The sequence below is a fragment of the Sycon ciliatum genome, chromosome 2, assembly GCF_964019385.1.
Source record: "Sycon ciliatum chromosome 2, ocSycCili1.1, whole genome shotgun sequence".
NCBI classification, from domain to species: domain Eukaryota; kingdom Metazoa; phylum Porifera; class Calcarea; order Leucosolenida; family Sycettidae; genus Sycon; species Sycon ciliatum.
Window position 1 is genome coordinate 12,751,415 of NC_088644.1, and position 16,994 is coordinate 12,768,408.

Sequence of the window (16,994 nt, forward strand, 5' to 3'; positions counted from 1 at the left end):
TTTTTCTTCTTTTTTTCAGCTCCAGATATAGCTGTATTTTTCATTGCAAAACATTCCTGAATTGTTGTGTTTGTTGTTCAAGCAAAGGTGAAGGCAGAGGACAGATGAGCCTGGTAAGAGTTTTGCGTGGCACATGAAGACCACACACAGGCAGTGACTTTGCGAGGATTTGAAAACGCACGACGCTGAGTTGAATTTGTGTTATTTCAAATAATTGTTTGTGATCACAGTACCACTTCGAGCAGAACTGAATCTTATCCACAAGCTTACCGACGGTCAGGCTGCCAACATGACTGAACAAATGATCCCTGCAAGCACCACACGGCAGACGTCCGAGGCCATGTCCATTGCCGGGATGTCCATCTCCATCTTCGTCTCAATGCTACACTGCGACTCGTCGTAGAGTCGTACAGTCTACAGAGTCGTCGTAGTCACGCGATCACTGAAATAAACTATTTTTTTGCGGGCAATATCGCATATTATTGCCCGCGGCGCGAAAGGTGCTGATTCGCTGGAGTACGGGCAACAATCACGTGCCATGTGATAATACTAAAATTAATAATAATACAAAATTTCGGCATCTCACGGTTTTTGACATATCAGCAAGTATTTATTTTCGGCACGGGTTTAGTACATCACCAAAGCCGATGTGAACAATTTCATCTGTGTTTTATTTTCGGCACTTTGGGTCGGTGCCGAATATAGCCGAAATAATAGCTGCCGAAATTTTGTATATTGACAGTAGTATCCAGATAGTGTGTGAGCAACGGGTACACTGATCAGTCAGCTTAATTTACCCAATCTACTGATCTACTTACCGCTTCCAGGCAAACTCCATGCGCCCTCCTTCAGTCTCGTATGTCACTGCAACGCACGGTGGCGGGACAGAATGGAGCAGGCCACACGAGACAAACAGATGAGCAAAGGCACACACAGGGGCTGGGACGCAACGCACGCATCTACAGTGCTAGCAATGGAAAATAAATCCAACCCCATGAATATACTTCAAAAGAGTAACGTCCCGGAACTGAGATGCAGATGCAGCGCTGCACTGGGCTTGTGTGCATACATGTGTATGTGCCCGGATGGGTTTTAAAGTGACACATGCATGCACCGATCCCCTTCCATGACAGAAACCAACAAAAACCTCTCACCTTTTAGCTTGAAGAAACCTTCTGGTATGAATGCCTGCACTTGCTTGTACTACGCAGAAGAAAACGAATGCAGAAAGGGAAATGGTCACAAAAACAAAGTTCACTGCAAAGTACGTTGAGGTAGTCTACAGCAATGTACAATGCGGTACACACAGTAACCATGGTAACAGAGCTTGCTTGGCTGTGCACTGCTATCCAGTACAGTAGGTATCGGAGATGGCGTGGGTGTCGAAAACGGCTTTTATTCCTTCAGTATTTCCAATATTTCTTACACACGATAAATCAAGTGTGACATAATTATCACATGCAATGTTCCCTCGAAAAATGTTATGATTACGAAAATATGACAGTTCATTCTTGAAGGCAGTATATTCTTTTACACGACCACACTATAACCGATACACACTGTTACTACATGTGCGTGTGCGTGTGTGTGTATGTATGTGTGTGTATGTGTATGTGTATTGTGTGTGTGTGCGTGTGTGTTCTTCGTACGCAATGCGATACTGGCTTGTACTGTAAACCAACAGAATTGCAGCTCAGTAAATATTTGCCACGGGGCACTAATGGGCATTTCAGCACCACTCACCCTGTCAACAACGAATCCAAGAGTTGGAAATTGACACGGGCCTGCCAGAAATGCACAGAAGAAAAGTGGATAGGCCAAGCAGATACAAACAGGAAAACAGATGGAAATAGAAAGAGAGAGAGAGAGAGAGAGAGAGAGAGAGAGAGAGAGAGAGAGAGAGAGAGAGAGAGAGAGAGAGAGAGAGAGAGAGAGAGAGAGAGAGAGAGAGAGAGAGAGAGAGAGAGAGAGAGAGAGAGAGAGAGAGAGAGAGAGAGAGATTCAGATGTGTATCAGACACGTCAGGCAGACATGTGTGTGTGCGTGCATGTGTGTGTGTGAGTGAAAATTGAAAAAGCCCAAGGTCCAGCCACACAAGGGAAGTGCCTCACTCGCGTACGGGTCTACCTGTGTGTATTTGACATTGCGCGGAGCATTTTTTTCCTCTGTGTTGTGTACATGTTGCTGAGCAAAATGCAAAATACAGTACGGACGGGCACTGAAGAACGATGTGCCGAAGAAAGAACAGGCTAGAAATTTGCCAGTCACATGATACCTGCCTGTACATGGTGGCTCAGCCATGTATAGAGATTTTTAGATGAAGAATTTAGAACGGCCTAGGCCATGACTCTGAACCCCCAGTTCTTTGGCACCAGACTTTAAGGGGTAGTCGCAAAAGCTTTTTGTCGTTCCTGAAACTAACAGCGTTCATTTCGTACTCGGACCCCTCCCTCCCTCTGAAATGAACGCAGCGTGCTATGCTGGACATAATACAAAACGTGCAACCCGTGTGACGTGTTCACTTGGGTACACAGCTACACGCGCTCACGTTCACGTCAAATAAAAAAGCACACTTTCCCTATGCTTGGAAACTAACTTTCAGATTGAAGTGAAGTTAGTGCGTCCACAATTCACGGATCCTACTTAGATTCGGAATCAAGCCAAACCAGGTGTGTTGGTATGAGAGATCGTGGTGCTTCAGCGCATGAGTACAGTTGTGACGCAAACAAGTGACATTATATTGAAGTATTGAAGGCGACGTGCAGTGAGCTGAACCAAAATCACAGTTGCATACTCTTGATTCGGCACTATTTGCCTATGAACTCTTGCTACAATAGGCACAGTACGGTGCTCCTGTGTAAAAAAAAGAAAAGAAAAAAAGAGCGTGCTCCCAGCAGGGCTCGAACCTGCGACATTCGCGTTATTAGCACGACGCTCTAACCGACTGAGCTATGGGAGCTCACGTGAGCAATTTGAAACAAGACATTCTATCATCAAGAACAACTGCATAGCAAGTGTGTGTGCATGCGTGCGTGTGTATGCATGTGTGTGTGTGTGTGTGTGTGTGTGTGTGTGTGTGTGTGTGTGTGTGTGTGTGTGTGTGTGTGTGTGTGTGTGTGTGTGTGTGTGTGTGTGTGTGTGTGTGTGTGTGTGTGTGTGTGTGTGTGTGTGTGTGTGTGTGTGTGTGTGTGTGTGTGTGTGTGTGTGTGTGTGTGTGTGTGTGCAGACAGCATTTTATCTTCGACAGATAAAAGGCAGGTTGCTCACCATAGCTGATGACTTTTTGATGTCCGAGAGTGCCCGCAAACACACGTTTCAAGTGCATAGTTTGGAAGCGTGTGAAAGCGCAGCCTGTTAGCAGAAACACGACAGAGACATGACACACACACACCAGCCAAGTATGATAGGAAAAGAGGGTGGATGGAAGGTGAAAAAAAGATAAAGTATCTGCTATCCGAAGTTGCACACTTTTCTGCAGTTTCGTATCATTCATTTTGTATCATTTTGTATCAGCCTCGGAAATGATGTTTCCTCATTTATATAAGACAGTGTTTTCGCCCAGACCCCTGTACAAGACAACCCGTTATAAGACCATTTTTTTCTCCATCAGATCCCCTTTATAAGACAACATGAAACAGCGATCAAGCTATCAATGGCTATTTGCGTTGTATTGTAATAAGGGAATCGAACCTGTAGGACAGCTAAAGGTGAAGTTCTAACGATGCCTAGAAACGAATTATCTCTTATCCAGACCTGCATGTAGGACTACGCAATGCATTTCGTCTGGGGATTTTGGATGGTTGTCTACTAATGAGGTATGTCTTGTAACCGATGTCGTCCTAACGAGGGTAGACCTGTGTAAGGCAGTAGCCCAGTTTAAAGTTTAGCCAGGAACAAACTTTCATCGGCACGGCACGTACCGATACGAAAGTCCAGTTCTTGCCTAGCCTCCACGGCCTGTGCCATGTCATCATCAATGCGACCGAGCTCACGGCAAGCTCGCTGGATGGACCTGCAAGTGTGCAGCAGTCAAAATGTGCACGTACACAAAGACACACACACACACACACACACACACGCACGCACAAACACACATACACACACAGGGTGCACGAGTGAAATTAGTTCAGCGTTGTAGAATCAGCATCCATGGTTCAAGATAGCACCCTATGCCATGGCTGCATACATACCTGTAGTGTCCAGTAGCAAATAGAAATAGTACAACGCCTAGACGCTTACAGCAGTATGGTAGCACACATACGACACATAGCTCAAAGGAATACATACCGGTAGACCCTTGGGCCCTTCCTTGCATGTGCCCAGACAATAGAGGCTCCAGAAAAGAACAAGCTTCAACCTTCTCACAAGCAACATTTTCGAATTTTTTCCACAAGTACTTTTGACACCTCCCCATCAGGCGGAACACAAACAAAAAAGAAATTGAACGGCACAATGAATGTTATACAGCAGAGAGGTGATGGAAACAGCGCAAAGGAAAGTAGCCAGAAACAACACGGTAAATCATACCCAAATACACATACAAATAGAAGGTCCACTGGTCGCCTATTGTTGTCGCAATACATCACACGATTGTTAGGTGTCTTCACACTTGCACCCTTTTGTCATTCCTTCTATGTGTAGAGGGGACGGCTCGATACCGGGACGCTTTGACAGCCAAATTTGTATAGACCCAAACCGATCATCAGCGTTGATTTTTCACTCGAAATATGTTTGTGGAAGGAAACTGGCATGTTGAAGTTTGCTCTGGGGCCAGAGTCAATCGAACTGAGCCACTCCTTTGTGTTGACCCATTGCCTCCAAGTTGCCCAATTTTTCGCTTCAAAAAAGTTCAAATCAGAGGTGGCTCCAAACCGGACACGTTTTAGAGTGCACGTCAAATTCACTCTGGGTCTGAAATTAGGTAATTGCTATCGCTCCACGACGGCCAGTACAGAATAACAATAAGCCTTGTGTGTGCTTCCATTAGTTTTGATTGGTATGCGGTGCTTTATTAGCGAGAGGCGAGCCGCTGTTTACCTGCGACAAGAAGTTGATTTTTCGAAAGTCGTAAAACTCAAGTCGCAGTGCGAAGCAACACGTCAAAAACTCACCTGCTTGGTATGGCGCTTCTGGTCATCACAGAGCCATGAAATTTTGGCTCGGAGTATAACACATCGTAGTCTCACTGTGACATATGTTTTCTAATCAAAATACCAAGAGAGAAAGTGAATATTGAGTCCGTTCCGGTTTGCAACCTGTGTCCTATTTGAAACCGTCCCCTCTACAAGGTTACATAATACCATGTTGTTTCAGGCTACTCTTCTCTGCGCTGTTTCTATCACGTCTCTGCTGTATAAGATTTCATTGTGCTTGCTCAATTCCCTTTTTGCTTGTATTCCACCTGATGAGAAGGAATCGAAAGTACTTCTTGAAAATTTCAAAAAAGGTTGCTTGTGAGGAGCCTGAAGCTTGTTCAGTTCTTGAGTGCGATTGTATTTTAGCCTCCTAGAAGAGGCTGCTGTTCATTATGTCCAGGCCGAGGCCTAAACGCATCATGCTGCTATGTTAGTACATGGACTGGAATGCAGCTCTGTGGTGCACAAGGCCCACAATGAACAGTTTACTGGTCTCTAGTGACATGTACTGTAAAACGGCAAATTTTAGCGACTTCAGCGAAAGGAGTGTTTTCGCCAATGTTTTACCGCACCAATCGAAAATGTGCATGTACAGTACAGTACAAGTCATCCTTCTTTTCAAAGTCTCAAACTCGGATCGCAAAAATATTTCATCGTGAATTGGTACAGATTCAGAAAACGCTAAACATTTTACCCGCTAAAATTAGCCGCTCTACAGTAATCTAAACAGGTAAGAATGCATGTTGCATTCCATCATTGATCCAAAGATGCACCCATGCTGAATGCAATTGAAATTGGCAGCCTAGGAGCAAACCCCACATCATTCCAAGTTCCACTTGCCTGTGTTCTCTACCTAGATACTACAACTTCCTGCCGGTTTGCCACCACTCTGACATATTGGTGTTTCTTGTAATTCACTACTCATAACGGTCATTGGAGCTGGTAATCAGCTACTTACACTGGAGTTATTTCGGAGAAGCGAGCCCGGTACACGTCAATGTTTCGTTTAGCTAAAGACAGAAATCCAGAATGAGAAACAGGCAGCCAACAACAAATCGAACCAACATCGCGTGTGCCGGGTGTACAAAGACAGACGTCTGTACAGTGTAGCAAGTCAGCATACAATAAAAGGCTATAGCAGTGCTTTCACTGACTTGGAACATGAGAACCAGTGTCATCCACGACTGCTAGTTATTCATTCAGTCCAGCTATACATGTACACTATAATGAACGACACAGAGTATTAGCTGTCTGATGATTGCCTATGGGCATGAACCTTACAATGAATGATGCGTGGTGCTCTGTGTCGTGTGTAAGATAGTTCTATTCGAATGAATATTGAGCACTCTACTGATCCGGAGGACTCTCATTAATTTGTACACTATAATGCACGGTTGCACGGTCCGTCTAACATGGTATAACCTACAGCAGCACTTCCCGATTATCAATGCAAGTACCAAAAAGTACTAAGAGAGCGCTGCAACACCAATATCTCGTATTTTAGGCGAGGAGCGGGTGGCTGTAGGCCACATATGTGCACTCAATCTGCACGCATTTCACCTTCGAGCGATCGCAAACATCGCACAAGAAGAGTGGACTCGAATGGCACCATCATGGCGCCGTGTCTCCCCCTAGGGCACCCTTGTGTTCCTCATCGTATGGCCATAGTTGCACTCATATTGTCATTTCCCTGCCTGTAAAAAAAAAGGTGGGATGTGCTGAAGGTACTTTACGGCACAAGCAGCAACGTACAGACGTGAAGCACAAAACAAATTCAATCACCATACCATGGCCGTGCACCTGGCATTTGAAAATGAGTAAGGGTTCGGAAAGGTTAGTTAGTAACACTTTGTCAAAGAGAGAAAACGGCGAGTCACAATGAGACTCCCTCAACAAGCATCTATTTCCCTACATATATTGCATCACAGGACATGGGGGTATTTCCCTACATAGGCATCACCAGAAATTGGCGTACTAGTACCGTAAAATCCCTCCAGAGCGCTCCGTCTCTCCCATCCGCCCCTCCCTGACTTCTTGTCAGGGAAGTGATTGGTTGTATCCTCGTATAACTCTGTGATGCCGTACTGTACTGCAGACGCGTGCTCGACCCCGTTGGAAATATATGCAACAGTGCCCACCCTCTTGGCCAGGGATCGCACAAACCCTGAGTTTTGATGGGTTTGTACGACTCCTGGCTCTTGACCTTTGGTCGGTGTACGAGATGCACGAACAGTATTCGTAGGGTGAGTACTTTTTCATGTAGTACTGAATGCGGTAAGTAGGACTCGCCCATCCGCCCCTCCCCATCTGGACCTACACACACACACACACACACACACACACACACGAGCGCGCGCACACACACACACGCGCGCGCGCGCACACACACACACACACACACACACACACACACGTGACACACACACACAGAGTATTGCAGCAGGACACACATACCTGCCTTGCACACCGAGGCAATCTCAAACGCAATGTTCTCGCCTTCCCTATCACCGTCAGTCCACAGTACAAGACAAGTACACCGCTTGATCTCCTGCTCCAGGGTTTGCTAAGGTACACATGGACAAACAGATGTGCATCGATACAGAGATAGGTTACAATTCTCTCTCCCTCTCTCTCTCTCTCTCACTCAACCCACACACACTTACTTTTATCCCCTTCATATTCTCTGGAACATACTTCGTGATCGGGCAGTCAAACAGATTCAGAGGCTGGCATCCATGCCTACAAAAAAAGAGCAAGAAAAATCGAATCAAATTAAAAGGTCGTTTGAACTCATTTCGCCATTAGGAAACAACACCATAAACAGCTACGGTGTTAACTTAGAAGTTGCGACTTCGGCGGTAATAGTCATGAAGTTGATCGTTCCAACTAGGAACAATCAGCTACGGTGTTGTTTCCTTTAGTGTAGAGGCTCGCTGCTGCTGCTGCGACAGCTCGAATCATTGAGAAGGCATCCATTGTATGGTCACAGCATACTCGTTGAAAGAATACACAAAAGAATACACAGAACAGAGAGTGAAACTACCGGAGACTGAGCCCATGGTGAAGCCTATTCGTTCAGGTGATAGTGATTCTGACTCCTCTTTGCTGCAGCTCACACCGCCTTACTTGGCTATCTTGCCGTATCACCTAGGCAATTTCCATCGAGCATGTTGCTGCTTGTCGTACAAGAGGCAAACATACCCATGTAGTTCCCGCTATCACCTTAGTCATACTGTAAGTCAACTAATATCCGGCCCATATCTATTTTTGACTATTTTCTGCATGGGCATTTTTGGCAGAAAAATTTGTTGCGGCTGAAATTTTGCTCTGGAAGGTTCAGTGTGACAGTGTATACATGTATACAGGCAGCAGTAGTACAGGCCGAAAAGTGTTTTGACTTTTATCCCTGGGTGGCTGACATTTGAAGGTGCCGAAAGTGTGTAGACGTACAGTATGGTGATTTAGCACTACAACTATGGTGTGAAAAGGTATCCTACAATTCATGATGACCTAAACAAGAAACAACTTTGCCCTGGGAGTCGTTTTACTCAGGATACATGTGGAGTAGCATACTCTGGTTTATGTTCTCATTTTTTCTTCATTATAGGCATAAACCTGGCCGCTTGTACTGAAGGTGATGTACAGCTTAAGTTTACGGTAGTAATGCTGACAACACGGAAGCAATGTTTATACGTTTACCCACCATTGGCGGAAAGCGCCGGCAAACTCCATTTCCATGAGATGTCCAGAGACTGAGGTCATCACCATGTCACAATCCTGCATGAGCAGTGCGCAGCACAGACACACAGACACAGACACACACACACCATGGTTGACGGTGAGCGGCTGCAGGAAACGGCACTCATTCCCTGGCACACACAGTGAGCTAAGGAGACACAATGTTGAGGCTCCTGAGTATTACAATGGTTTGGAATACGGTTTACTTGCCTCATTCAACAAGCGCATCTGCCATTCATAGATTTTGTTGTATTTAGAGCGCCCTTCTCTCTGTCACGGACAACCAAGGACACACAGGCGGGCAAACACGAGCGTGAACATACACACACACACACACACACACACACACACACACACACACACACACACATGCACACACAAACACACACACATGAGAACACACAAACTTGCTCACTGTCAGAAACTGGTCTCGGGTGTCCTCAGGAGAGGGGAGAGATTCAAAATCTTGGAAAGAGGAATCAATTGGTCATTGAACCGCCCAAAGGTCAACGCCCCTGTGGATAGGTGTGCATTGCAGGCGCGTAGCTGGCAGTGTTTCCAGGTTGCCCGGAAACCCCCTCCGCGGTTTTCAGCGCAGACGCCGAAACCTTTGAAAACTACAGTGAAACTCTCCTGAGTGCATGCATATACAGTCACCGGATGTAGAAAGTGACAGTGCGGTGCATGCTGCACGCATGCACTTGACTTGAGTGAGGCGTGAAATTATGTTACTATCACGAGTGCTTCGTCCGCACCAGCTACATGTACTGGTAGCTGGACAACTACGGTCGTTGTAAAAGTTCTCTTTCTTGTTGAGAATTTTAGAGGTTGTCCAGAATTTTCGCAAAATTAAAAAATCCAAAAATCCGTCCTCAAGCAAAAAGGTGGGTGGGTGGTCAAGAACGCTGGCGGAATTATTTTTTTCATTTCTCATACACTTGTTGCACTGACTGTATAGTGTACTGTAGTGTAGGGTCGATTGTCGCAAACACCAGTATGATGTAGTTGTAGGACGTGCATGGACTTTGGTAGACCTACTATACTACAGCCCTGTCGGCCGCCGAAGAACTGGGGGGTCAGGGCTCTAGCCTAGCCCGTTCTTATTTTTAACGAACACAGCAGTTTCGTTCTTATTCGATGGTACAGTCTTACATGTACATTTATGCAGAGTTATACGTCTGAGTGTACATGATAGTGTATATTACGGTTTCCGTGCAATATCTGCAAAATATCCAGCCTACGCCGTTCTTAAAATTAGTGAAATTCTAGCCTGGCCGTTCTTCGGCGGTCTGTTCTTCGGCGGCCGACAGTACTGTACTACTAGCACTTGACACAGGTGCAGTCAGTGAACCTGGGGTGAGGTGTTCTTGTTTTCTAGCTGGGCATTGGGAAAAATCAAAAAATTAATGGGAAAAAGGGTGGGGGGGGGATGGGTGGTGGGGGTCAGAGACAATTTAATATCCACGAGGACGGATTTTTTAATCTTTCCATAATTACGGACGACCCCTTCATACAAAAATCTTAGATGCGAATGAAGTCAATGAACCACAACACATTGACAATACACGTACTTCAGTAGTAATGTAAAGTCCCAGATTGGGCCTCTCAGAAGCTTGGAATCTGAAGATACCCTAAAGCTTTCAAGGGGACAGATACCCCATGTCCCATTTTTCCACTTTCCAATATTGTCTTGCCACGCTAAATGCAAGGTATGGGGCGAATCCCCGACTTCGCCCCAGACATTTGTGCCTTTATGAACCATCCAATCGTGACTTACGACTGCATTTTCATGAAAAACATTTTTCACAGGGGGCGCGCAAACAAAGTAGGGGGGGGGGGGGGGAGGGGCTGTGCTCCCCTACCCCCTTTGGCTAGAACCCTGCATATATGTGTGTGTGTTGTGTGTGTGGCATATGTGTGCGTGTGTGTGTATGTGTGCACAAGTTGCTATGTCTAACATAGCCGTGTTCGCTATCATCGCTTCCGAGATGGGCAAGTCTGAGGTATGTTGTGCGTGACATGCGTGTGTGTGTGTTGTTGTTGTGTGTGACATGTGTGTGTGTGTGTGTGGGGGGGGGGGGGGGGTGTACGTGTGCAGATGTTCAGAATTTAGTCACTACAATGTAACTTGGCCAGGAAATGTATCCGAAGAGCTGATCCAAGTTCATTTGGGTAAAAATGGATGTTTGAACAGCATTAAAACCACGATACATGTATCTTGTGGCTCAAACTGAGCTCAATCCCGAATGCAGTGAGATTTTTCCTCGGTCAGAACTTTGCCAAAGTTGAAAAAATCTGCACTCTGAAAGAACAGATGAATGGCTTAGAGGAATCAACTCGAACCAGCTCAAGGGCCTACTTTCCAGGGGTTTTTCTTAATTTATCTTACACGTCGTGATCGTCCGGCTCCCATGACATTAGCAAGTGCCTTGGCCGCGTCATTTTTCTCAGCCACATTCAACACTTTCATGTTGAAATCTGCTAATGGTATTCTTTCTTCAAAGTACTTGCATGCATTGTGAGCGCGATGCCAATGGCAATGGTTCCGAAGGCTCTCATATCCCGCAGCTCGTGTTCCGCGTACGCACTTCCAAATGAACAAGACAAATTATACTGTCTGTATCAGGATCTATTAAACTAAAGTCTTTAAAATCAAGCAAGACCCTTGTCTTTCTTTCAGTTTTCGGGCACCAAGATTTTTCAATCTTGTAGTTGTAGTAGTAACTTTTTTTTACTTGTACTCTTGCAGTTTGTTCCGTGAACCAGTTACCTGCAGTGCAAAGCTTATGCACGTGTCGAACAGTTGAATGCTTCGAAAAAGAACACTCTCCCGCCAAAAAGCTACACATGACGTAATAAATGTACCGATTATCGCGGTGAGCTGAGACGGACCGATCGCCGGCCGACCCAACTAGTACCAGTACGGACGGTACGCGGTAGGTCTACGTATGAACTACTGAGTACTGTATCAGGCCAGCGACGACAGTCCGACGGAGGACTCTGCTGCGAACACTGCCTGGCCTGCACTGCATGCACTATAAATATGATGGTCTATCTATGATCTATGTCACAGATAGGATAGAAGACAAAATTCAACAAAATTGCATAATGATTGGGTATGACTCTACGAGACGTTCAAGACGAGTTTGAGCTAGCTCCACAGATTACCGTAATCCAGCAGATCACCGGGACACTAGCAGGTGACTGCACTGTCTTAGCCCCCCCCCCCCCCCCCTACAAATGCATGCCATGGCAGGAGTAAAGTAAAGAAGTAACAGAATGGCTCAGACCACGCAGTGGTTGCCAGCTATTCTGGATTATGCTGATGAATGTGATGTCGAACATATCAATTCGCGGCCGCATCACCTGATGTGTTTAGGAACACATCAAGCAAAATACATTCACGTCGGCAGGCCACCACTTCGCCCATATATCCTCAGCGTCAAACGCAGACCTCACAAGTGAGTCAGGGGAGAGAGTCTTTCAACAAATGAGTGGCACAATAATTCACACTTCACAGAAATAATTGCCAAAAGCTATCACAAATGCAAACAGCACTGTGGGCTCCATTCTTCGGTGCCTGGCAGAATATGGCATGCACGGCCCGTTTTTGTCCTGTAAGCATGCAACTCAAGGACTCTCCCCACCCCACCTTTTCTACAGATGGGATAATGGTGACAAGTACCGTAAAAGCCCCTGTATACGCCCACCCTCCGTGTACATGCCCAGTCAGGGGAAGACAACACTTTTGTTTCAAAATAGCACCCATGCCCATGTATACGCCCAGGTATGCGGAAACACCAGTACATGTACAGGTACTGATACCCAATACTTACTGCTACAGTCAGACCTCGCATAACCGCACACATCCGTTTTCCACAAATATATCCGGATAGGCGAGGGAACGGGATAATCGAACACACATACTGTATGTAAGCATGGCATATGCTGTACATTTGTAACCAACTATTTTCTTCCGGATGGCGAGGGATCCGGATAAGCGAGGTCTGACTGTATCCCTATTCCAAAATAACGCCCGTGCCCTTGTATGCCCAGCAAATCGAGGCTGCTATTCTATACGCGGGGGGGGGGGGGGGGGGGGGGGGCTATACACGGGCTTTTACGGTATGGGACACCCACTAAAAATAACCATCCAACAGTGACAAGAACACAATTGTGGTATACGACTGACCAACTCAACTATGGATCTTTTTCATTGATCAGTAGAAAAACAAAGACATGGATCAATCACATGAGCACTGTAAAAGTTGAAAAATATTTTATATCAGATAATTATGATGGACTCGAAAGCATGCTAGTGTGTCCAGGTTGGGGCGTGATGCGCTACCACTCAAGTACGCGACCAAAGTTGCATGATGTAGATGTGACACACCGAAAATCTATCATTAGAACCTACCCGTACAAGGTCCAGGAAGCACGCTACATGCATACGGGTGTACGGGTATAAGCAGCAGATATTTATTGCATGAATATCAGTAAGCCACGAGCAGCTTATGCCCGCTCGCCACGGATGCGACGTGCCAGCTGGATGTCCTTGGGCATGATAGTGACACGCTTAGCATGGATGGCACACAAGTTGGTGTCCTCGAAGAGGCCGACCAGGTAGGCCTCGCTTGCCTCCTGCATTGCAAAAAGCACAAGAGAAGGACACAGATCAGGGAGTGCACAGAAAAAAGAAGAAGAAAATCACCAAATATGTGCCAAATCCCATGACCTGAAGAGGCCGATGTCCACCACAGATAACGCGACTGGGGTGGTAACGGTGGATATAAGTTCAACGTTGCTTTTTCCGTTTCCTTTCTTGCTGAGCGATGCTGTATGATTGTGTGCGTGTTCTGAACATCAGGTTCATGTGCAATTTGATGCTGTCTTCACATGGATGTGACCGCTCAACATTTTCGTTGCATGTCTTTCGTACACTACCTGACACACATCATCCAATAGGGAACTGCTTCTCAGCAAGTACCTAACATTTCCGTTCATTTAGCCAGATCTTTTGCCCTCATAGTCATACCAAATTGAGTACCTACAATATTTTGAGTACTTCTTGTGAACAATTAAACCAAGAGTACATAACCACTCTTTCTACTGTACTGTGATTAGCACTGCTAGTACAAGTACTTGAGGTGGAACTCTCTCTTTGCCACTTACACAGTTGCGCAGCCCACGCACAACTGCTGACACCCACAAGTACGAAAGTAGTATATCAAGAGAACACAACCACCCTCCCCCCCCCCCCCACGATGTGTAGAAGGCAAAGGACGTGGGCCACGTCATTGGTACATGACGATGATTATGTACATGATGTGACATGATGTTATGTACTCTTCATAGCATGTATGGAAGACTACGTGTGATTGTACAAAGAGCAGAGCGATGCCCAGGAGAGTCGGAGCAGTCAATACTCTACAAACTACAGATACAAGTAAACACTGACTACTGTGAGGGTGATAAAGCGGGGTTCTGCTCTACGGCACTCCACAGATGAAGTGAATAGGGATTGGCATACACGGACAAGAATGGTATTCACTCAATCTGTGGACAGAACTGGGTGGACTCCTAAGAGTCATAGTGATACGGGCAGCATAGACAAAATGAGGCCGAAAATGACGGGAATAATATTTTCACAACCAGTTTAAACTATAATGTAGGCCCAATCGTACTGGTATTTTATAATCCCCAAAAGCTACGCAAAAGACGTTATTATGCAAGCTCAGCAAAAGACTTTACGATCAGAAGCGTCAGGCGATGGCCAGTGTCCACAGCGCTATATTACTAGTACATGTATGTAGTCTTGTAGAACCAAGAGTTTACTCGTGTGCAAATTACAGTATCTTCGTCAAAGTATAAGAAAGCGAGCACAGCCTTTGAAACAAAGACTTAGACGATCAGACTAACCTGAAGAGCACCAATGGCTGCCGACTGAAAACGAAGGTCAGTCTTGAAGTCCTGAGCGATTTCGCGAACAAGACGCTGGAAGGGCAGCTTGCGGATAAGAAGCTCAGTGGATTTCTGGTAACGACGAATCTCACGAAGAGCGACAGTACCAGGACGGTATCTGTGAGGCTTCTTCACTCCACCAGTTGACGGAGCACTCTTACGAGCAGCCTTGGTGGCAAGCTGCTTCCTTGGAGCTTTTCCTCCAGTTGACTTACGGGCAGTTTGCTTTGTTCTAGCCATGATGACACAGAAACAGCTTTCAGAATTTGCTTTTTGAACCTCTCAACGACTTCAGCAATGAACAACTAACCAAAGTGTACTGTACACACAACACAAACGTCGAAACGAGCCGGCCTACGCAAGCTGGCAAAATGATTTCGCTCACGTGGAAATGATTGATTTTCAAGACCTCTGATTGGTCAAATCTCACCATTTACGCTGGAAGGTTGCTGATTGGCCAAAATGTGTCACGCAAAATCTCATTTTTCTGATGAAGCTCTGCAACAGAATCAAGCAGGGAGTAGTCAAGTACCGGTATTTTACTACTCCCCTCCAATCGAGAAGTGGCAAAAGAACTACGCATGCGCATGACATCATGCACATCTTTCCATTACATCACACACTTCATGCCGCGCAGAAATGCCCGCGCGGCGCGCGCCGCGGAAGCTAGCGGCAGGCGCATTTACCGCGTACCGACGGTACGCGCGGTACGAGTACGATCGAGGGGATGGGACGCGTACGATCGTACGACGTACATTACATGCACAACAATTAAAAAAGGGAACTCCACGAAAAAATGAAAATTTGATAGCCTGTAGAGTTCCGGGCGCGGCGCTGAGTCGAATGGTCTTGGTCCGAAGTCTCTACGAGAAAGCGTTCTTGAGATATTTCAATTTTAGCCACGCCCCATACCAATGTATGTGTGACGTCATTGTGGCAATGTGCGAAAATACTTGGATTTTGAATCTCACTTTCTTCAGGACGAAAGTCACTTCAGAAAGTAGTTTGCCAAGTCGTCTGAGCCGCTGCAATGCCAAATTGTTGTGTTGTTGATTGTGCCAGTATCACATCATCCTCCTGGGGTTAGTTTTCTCAAATTCCCAAAGGATGGAGACCTGGCAAAGCGCCGAGATGTTGCAATGCGTCGTGAAAATTTCAAGCCTATTTTCGCAGCACGAGCTATGTTTGCTCGCTGCATTTATGATCCAGAGGGACTTGAGAGCTGAGTTTTGACGAGTACGCCGTCCAGGAAAGCCCTCATCAGTGTACCAGTGCCCTCCGAACCGTGAGCCTCCAGCAAAGCGAACTCAACAAGCTGCAACTGAGAAAGCAGGGCGAGATACGTCCCATCAGGATCAGAAGAGTACATCACCCCATCAACTCCGACTGCAGCTAGCTGATGAACGATATTACCCCAGTAACTTTGCGCATACCAGTACTCAAACTGTGCACATCTGTCATCAACTGGGACGCAAACAGACAGACCCCCAGCAAGTACGAAGGTTACAGAACTGTTTGCTTGCGATGTGCAGGCAGCATGCACGACGAACTGTCTCACCAATCCTGCCAAACTGAACCAGTGTAAGTTGATTGCGTGGATATGTCTCTATTTATAACAGCTACCCTACTTCTAGGCATGGTTGCATGAATACCATATCACTCAGAGCAGTTGTTAGAAGTCTGGACAGCCTTGGAATAGTGCAAGTAAAGTGAAACAAAAATATATTACACTCCGAGTTCCACGCTTGCGGGATCACCAGGCCAAAAAAAATCTAATTTCGAACAAGGAATGGGTTCTGGTTGTATGCGAAAGAAAAGTAAGTGAAGACCTATTGTGCAAGGAATACAGTGGGAACTACACATATTATACACATGCACTCACACCATCACGCGCGTGCGTGTGCGTGCACACACACAAACACAACAACACACACACATACGCACCCACATACTCAAACTCACTCGCACGCACGCTAGCCTAAGGATAGTACATATCCTGTAGTAGTGGTATACTTAGTGAAATGACTATGTGTACATCTAATGACGCCGCCACTCCACGCCAGAAGATAACAAACATCTGCTGCAACATTTTTGCTCCCGTCTCTTATGGGCAACACAGGGAATGAAACGAACAATGCAATTGAGAACAAGAGTCGTCCT

At 46.0% G+C, this 16,994-nt stretch overlaps 2 protein-coding genes and 1 non-coding gene across 4 annotated transcripts in view; all 3 read right to left on the reverse strand.

Annotated features, from left to right (window-relative positions):
• LOC135808778 (DNA topoisomerase 3-like) overlaps nucleotides 1-11,606 on the reverse strand; it is a 33,883-nt gene extending 22,277 nt beyond the window's left edge. Inside the window, exons 1-11 of one of the 2 annotated variants that reach the window (XM_065322006.1) lie at nucleotides 11,263-11,606; nucleotides 9,084-9,143; nucleotides 8,839-8,912; nucleotides 7,799-7,874; nucleotides 7,590-7,698; nucleotides 6,094-6,145; nucleotides 3,921-4,012; nucleotides 3,268-3,351; nucleotides 1,744-1,784; nucleotides 1,155-1,203; nucleotides 819-864 (exon numbers count right to left, since the gene is read on the reverse strand). In XM_065322006.1, the coding sequence (XP_065178078.1) occupies nucleotides 819-864; nucleotides 1,155-1,203; nucleotides 1,744-1,784; nucleotides 3,268-3,351; nucleotides 3,921-4,012; nucleotides 6,094-6,145; nucleotides 7,590-7,698; nucleotides 7,799-7,874; nucleotides 8,839-8,912; nucleotides 9,084-9,143; nucleotides 11,263-11,343 (764 nt within the window). In that variant the 5' untranslated portion in view covers nucleotides 11,344-11,606. Of the gene's footprint in view, nucleotides 1-818; nucleotides 865-1,154; nucleotides 1,204-1,743; nucleotides 1,785-3,267; nucleotides 3,352-3,920; nucleotides 4,013-4,287; nucleotides 4,577-6,093; nucleotides 6,146-7,589; nucleotides 7,699-7,798; nucleotides 7,875-8,838; nucleotides 8,913-9,083; nucleotides 9,144-11,262 lie in introns of those variants that run through there. The other variant, XM_065322007.1, reaches the window with a different exon arrangement.
• On the reverse strand, nucleotides 2,886-2,959 carry Trnai-aau (transfer RNA isoleucine (anticodon AAU)). The gene has a single exon. It is a non-coding gene; the product is annotated as a tRNA-Ile (tRNA).
• A 1,441-nt stretch (nucleotides 11,607-13,047) lies between the features above and the next one.
• Nucleotides 13,048-15,161, reverse strand: LOC135808779 (histone H3.3A). Its single transcript, XM_065322008.1, has 2 exons — nucleotides 14,793-15,161; nucleotides 13,048-13,514 (listed from the first exon to the last, which is right to left on the reverse strand). The coding sequence occupies exons 1-2, from the start codon at nucleotides 15,072-15,074 to the stop codon at nucleotides 13,386-13,388; spliced, it is 411 nt and encodes a 136-aa protein (XP_065178080.1). The 5' UTR covers nucleotides 15,075-15,161; the 3' UTR covers nucleotides 13,048-13,385.
• Nucleotides 15,162-16,994: the final 1,833 nt, after the last annotated feature.